Genomic DNA, 6,000 nt, shown 5'->3' on the forward strand with positions numbered 1-6,000 from the left:
CTTTATTTACCTAATAATGCAAGATCTATGCAACATTTATTCTGAAAATGTGCATATGTTTTGGGTAACAACAACATAATATAAGTATAAATGCTCAACAGATCAGGCAATATCTGTTGAGAGAGAAACAGTGAATGTTTCAAGTAGGGATCTTTTGCTTGGACTGGAAAATGTTATAGTTGTAACATGTTTTAAACAAGCACAGGCAAGTACCCTGTAAATATGTATACATGGAATTAATACCAAATAACAGTAACATTTAACATTGTAGTCATGAAAATGGTTCATTTTGTTTCAGTGATATTTTTGTTTGTAGTGGTGAATATTGGCTAAAACCTTTCTGTAATTTAATATGGAATCAATTAGGATGTATTGTTTTATTGAGTTATATCAAGCAGTTGATTACTAGAAAATGATCCATGATCAATGATTCTAGTTCCAAAAAGAATATTATTCCTGCCATTCTCTTCCTTGCCTAGTCTTCAAGTAAAATGGAAAGACTGATTACAGTTTAGCCATTTTTTAGAAAAATAAATTAGTGATAAAGTAATTGACTATTATATAGATCAAGAATACATATTGAAGAACATCTGTGGTAGCATCAAGTAACTCTGCTTAGAATGGTGCTCAGCATAGGAAAGCAAAAATTTCATGTAGCTTGTGCATTTGGTTTCTTCTCTAGGTTATTCATACGGCATTCACAAACAGTACAGTGCTTATTATTGCTCATCGTATACGTACTATTATGGATTGCAAGAGAGTTCTAGTTATGGAACAAGGAAGGATTGTAGAAGATGGGGACCCACAGACCCTGCAACACAATGATGGTTTGTTTGCTAAATTAGTGAAGGCAGCCAAATGATGAATACATAACACGACTGCTAATACATTGCATGTATTTTTGTTTTCAAAGTACTGCACAGTGGCAAGTAAAAGCAAAAGGGATTCCTGCCAAAATAAGGTATTCTATGGAATAGAAAACATTAATTTTTAAGGCACTTTATTATTCTTTGATTCCAAAGTAATGTCATAATTTACCTTTTGCTGTTTTTTGGAAAGTGTTGCATTAAGTTTCCAACTATATAATATTGTCCATTAAGAATTCTTGATTTTTTAAATTTAAAAATATTGTAAATTGTCTTCATTAAAAGACTGAAATGTGTGTAGATATGGGACTGAATTTATTTGTTTTCATGACATTTCCTAAAATGAACATTGTAAAAATTGGTTGCCAAGCACTGGTATTCTGGATATCACTGAGAAATTGATAAATGTCTAACTTTTTTTAAGAAACTGTCAATGGGTAACTTTTCTGTAAATTTTAGAGACAAGTAAAGATAAAATCTCTTAAATTTAAAACAGAATTTTTTTTATACCTAGGAAAATGAGTGTATTACTTTTAAAAAGCATTAATTAGACACAGCACTGATTAAAAAAGCAACCAGATAGCAAACTTGATACGAGTTGATGCCTATTGTTTTAATAAACTACGAATTGCCTACATTGTTTAAGATTTACGCCAATTTTTAATATATGGTCAAAAGCAAATATTATAAAAGCCTGTCATTTCACTGGACTTTATTTGCACTCAAATTCAAAGTCAAATGAGCTCCCTTTCCTGAGATGTACTCTATGTATAATCTGCTAGGACCCCTCTATTGCTGTCTACCACAAACCTACTACTGGGCCATACATGTGTTGGGATTCCTAGAGTTATCAGCAACATTTCAAATATAACCTAAGCCATTTGCTCAATGTGCAAGTCATCCTGTGAGATAATGGCTATAGCTATCCGGTTCAGGTTTGATTTGGAGATGCTGGTGTTGGACTGGGGTGTACAAAGTTACAAATCACATAACACCAGGTTATAGTCCAACTGATGGTTGGACAACCATCAGGTGGACAACCACCTTACGAAGGAGCGGCGCTCCGAAAGCTAGTGCTTCCAATTAAACCTGTTGGACTATAACCTGCTGTTGTGAGATTTGTAACTCTATTCAGGTTTGTGACTGTATCTTTTATTCAGTCACATGTATATAAATATATACATACAGCTCACATTTTTGGATGCATGTACATTTATAGATATGACAGAACCTAAAGTGGTAATATGGCCTGTGACGTCTGTGGTTACACTGTGCAAGAACATAGTACACTTTCACTTCCCTGTCTGTTAGCCAGATACTTGCCATTTTTCTCTTCACAAAGTTACCTAATTCTATTTTGAACACCTTGATTGAATCTGACTCCATCACACCAATGCATTCCAAATCTAACAAGGTGCTGTGTATATTTTCCCACATGTCACTATTGCTTCTTTCCCCGGTCGCATTAAATTACTATCCTCTGATTTTTCTCTCGTCTGTCAATATCTCCTCCATCTCCGTTCCGTCTGATTTTCCAAACACAAAGAAACATTATTAGAACATTACATATCTGTGAATAATATCAGACAGTTACTTCACACTGGCTCGCATCCAGATATCCTGCCTCTTCACCCTGCTCCAACAACACAGTCTCCGCTGACTGGGCCACATACACTGCATGTCAGAAAGGAGGCTCCCGAAAGACCTACTGTATGGGGAACTGCCCTCCAGCAAGAGAGCACAAGGGCGGCCCCATCTTTGTTTCAAGGATGTCTGCAATAGAGACACAAAGTCACTGAAAATGAGTGTCAAGAGGTGGGAGGACGTTTCAAGCGATCGCTCTCGCTGGAGGCTGGAATTACGCAGAGGTCTGAAAAGAGGAGAAGAGAAGCTGAGGCTTGCTGCTGAAGAAAAGAGCACCCGCTGATAAAATAGCACCAGGACAACACCGGAGGACAGCGCCTTCAAGTGCAGTCACTGCAGCCGAGACTGCCACTCCCGTGTGGGCCTCTACAGCCACGACAGACGCTGTTTTACCAACAAAGATTGAAGCAAGGCTTGCCAGGCACAGATCTATGGTCTCATGAGATTACGGATGCCGCCACCACTTCACACAAGCTTCAAGAACAATCTTCAGTTTCTCATAATACAGTAAATATTCCTGCTGGCCTAAAAATCACAACTTTCTACTATCCATTTCCCTTTAGAAAGAGATCATTGAATCTGCTTCCACTGCCTATGAGCTTAAATATGGTTACTGATTCTTCAACCAGTGAAATTTCTTCTTCTTTAGTCTTATCAAAATTCTTCATGATTTAAATACTGCAATCTCTGTCATAAGAACAATACTAGCTGTCCCTTTTCTCATGTCTGAAGGTCTTTATTTTTAGTACCATTTTAGTAAATCTCCTTTTTATCCTCTGAAGCCTTGACATTCCTTCTAAATTGTAGTGGTGAGAATTCAATACAACACTCCAGCTCTGACCTTTCCAGTAATTTTCTAAAGTCACGATGTTGGATCAGAATCCTGACCTCATGACACCAATCGTCCATTTTGGGGGAGGCGAGCAGGAATTAAGATGGGAGCTCACCCACTTGTTTAATTCAGTTATCTTGTTGAGGCAATTATAAATTCTAAATATATGTTTATTTCAAATTTGCATTCTATGTACTTGTAGAAGTAATTCTACAGGTAGATAAGGGTAGGTCAGGAGGTTTAAAAATTTAAGCTTGTTTCTAAATATTAGAAGTAGCAGTTGGTACAGCACCAACAGTTTGGGGTAACTTTCAGTGAGAAAGAGAGAGAGGAGCACCAGCTGTAGCTTTGAAAGCAAGGTGGATGAGGAAGCTTGGTGCTACTGTAGCTCTGAAATTGACTGAATCAACTGTCCACAAAGGCAAGAACAGAGAAAACTTTACTCAATGGCATTAGTATACAGGAAAACACAACTACTTACAGCTATTAGAAGTTTAGTACCTTTTTGGACTGCATTTATGTATTGACAGTGAAGTCTTTGTGATATTGTGGCCAGGAAAGATTAACTTCAATTGCTTTGGAGGCCATTTGCTGGTAGTCACACTGAAGGTGGCCATGACTGTGGCATAGGCACTTTTTAGGCTGAAACTCCATTTAAACCAGTTGAGACTAGTGGTAACATAAATAGGTAGACTCTAAATCAAGCTTTAAACTAATGAGAGTTTAAATTTTTGAAAGATGCTGAGTTAACCCTAAAATTGCTTGGGAATTGTCACTCTACAATTATTATACCTCACTTGGGTAATGAGCTGGAAATCAAACCCTACTAATCCTGGAGTCCTCAAAAAGTTAAAGATTTATTAAAGTTCTCTGAATTCCCCAGTTCACCTGTTTTTCATACCCAGCTTGGCAAAAAAACCTGGACCAGGTTTCTGTTCTTAATTACTATTTGTGACAAATGAATAGACTCTAGATGAATGTAAATAATTATGAACTAAATGTACATACACAAACAACTTGACATTAAAGAAAAAAGGAGGCAATTCAATGGTCCCTGTTCATCGGCTTGTCAGGTTCTGCTGGTTTTTGATTCTCTTTCTCCAGATTTTTAAAATTGTTTGTAGAAGTTACAGGGTATCTGTTTCATACTTCTAAAGTTTCTGACTTATTGTTTAAGAGCCACAGCTTATAAAAACTGGCAAGAGGAACAAACTGGTTATCATCAAGCTTAAGGTGCTTTGTACTGCTAGAGAAAAGAGACCGCTTCTGATGCAGAGATCAGATATCTTTCTGACAATCTCATTCATATCTCCAAGTATGTCATGCGGAACCATGTGGAACACGTTACTGAAATCCATATGGACAACATCTACTGCTTGCCTTCATCAATGTTCTTTTGAGTTTTCTTTTGAAGAAGTGACAATCAAGTTAGTGAGTCTCTATTTCTCATGCACAAAGTCCTGTTGACTATCTCTAATCAGTCCTTGCCTTTCCAAATTCATGTCGATAAGGTTTAAAATGGCAGAGAGTACTCTCAATGGAATGCTCCTTCTGCAGTTGTTATGGACTAGGCCAGACCATTCAAAACGTTCTTAAGCAGGCAGTCCAGACCATAACTTTGCAACTTGTTTTGGTAAGTGTACAGTGAAAATTACCCAGAATGAGGTAGCTAGGTTGACTACCAGGTTTTAAAACAGACAAAATGTATTCACTAAGATTACACAATGAAACACAAGAACAGAATAAAGCACCCCTACAGAGGTCCATCTATCCATCTATTATGCTGTTCTGAATATACACAACAGTCTCAATAAGCATACCCTCTTGAAAAACAGTTCAAATGGAACAAATACTTACAGGTTGAAGTTAGAAGGGCAGAAGGAGAGAGAGAGAGAGAGACAGACAGAGCCTGTTTTCACATAGCTCACTGTTGAACTTCCAATTAGTTCTGGACTGAATTGAACTGCTAGAGAGCTGACAGCTCCCCTTTCATTATACAAGTCACTTCTAAAACACAACCACTTTGGCCGAAAGTTTCATCTGTTTACATATAAACAAAAAGGCCCCTTAATACCTTTTAATCTCTGTACCAAACCAGTCTAATTGACACCGGGAGCATTTTATTACCCCGCTGGAAAAAAAACCAAGGACACCGTATCCTTGAGAAAAGGAACAGCTTTTAGAAAAAAAAGACCAACTTTGTGACAAATTCCCCCTTAAGAAAAAAAGAACCATCAATACCAAAAGATGGCTTCATTATTAAAACCCTTCAAAACCTGGTTAGTAGTATAAACACACATATATACTATGGTAATTATAAACATGCATAACCACATGCATATTCAGGCCATGGCACACCTGCCACCAAATTCCTCCATATCTCATTCAAATCTTGATAACACTTTGGTAACCACGTTTTCACGATTTGCCACATGAACAATTGTCAAATTGAATGGCTACAACAACAAGCTTCATCTAAACAGTCTGGCATTTTTGTCCTTAAACTTTTCCACAAATGTCAATGGGTTATGATCAGTGTAATAGGATTGTCTCCGATGCATTGCTGGTAATATAAACACTGAAATGTAGTAATGCTAACACCAAGCTCAAAGTCTCTTTCTCCACCGTTGAATATTTTTGTTGATGAATGTTCAACTG

At 37.1% G+C, this 6,000-nt stretch overlaps 1 protein-coding gene across 3 annotated transcripts in view; it reads left to right on the forward strand.

Moving 5' to 3' along the window:
* LOC122549405 (ATP-binding cassette sub-family C member 9-like) overlaps window positions 1–1,162 on the forward strand; it is a 142,644-nt gene extending 141,482 nt beyond the window's left edge. For all 3 annotated transcript variants that reach the window (XM_043689172.2, XM_043689176.2, XM_043689173.2), the window contains one exon: window positions 683–1,162. In XM_043689172.2, the coding sequence (XP_043545107.2) occupies window positions 683–862 (180 nt within the window). In that variant the 3' untranslated portion in view covers window positions 863–1,162. The remainder of the gene's footprint in view (window positions 1–682) is intronic.
* Window positions 1,163–6,000: the final 4,838 nt, after the last annotated feature.

The sequence above is a fragment of the Chiloscyllium plagiosum genome, unplaced genomic scaffold (genome assembly GCF_037043375.1).
Source record: "Chiloscyllium plagiosum isolate Xiang-an unplaced genomic scaffold, Cpla_swu_hap1 HiC_scaffold_4, whole genome shotgun sequence".
Lineage (NCBI taxonomy): Eukaryota > Metazoa > Chordata > Chondrichthyes > Orectolobiformes > Hemiscylliidae > Chiloscyllium > Chiloscyllium plagiosum.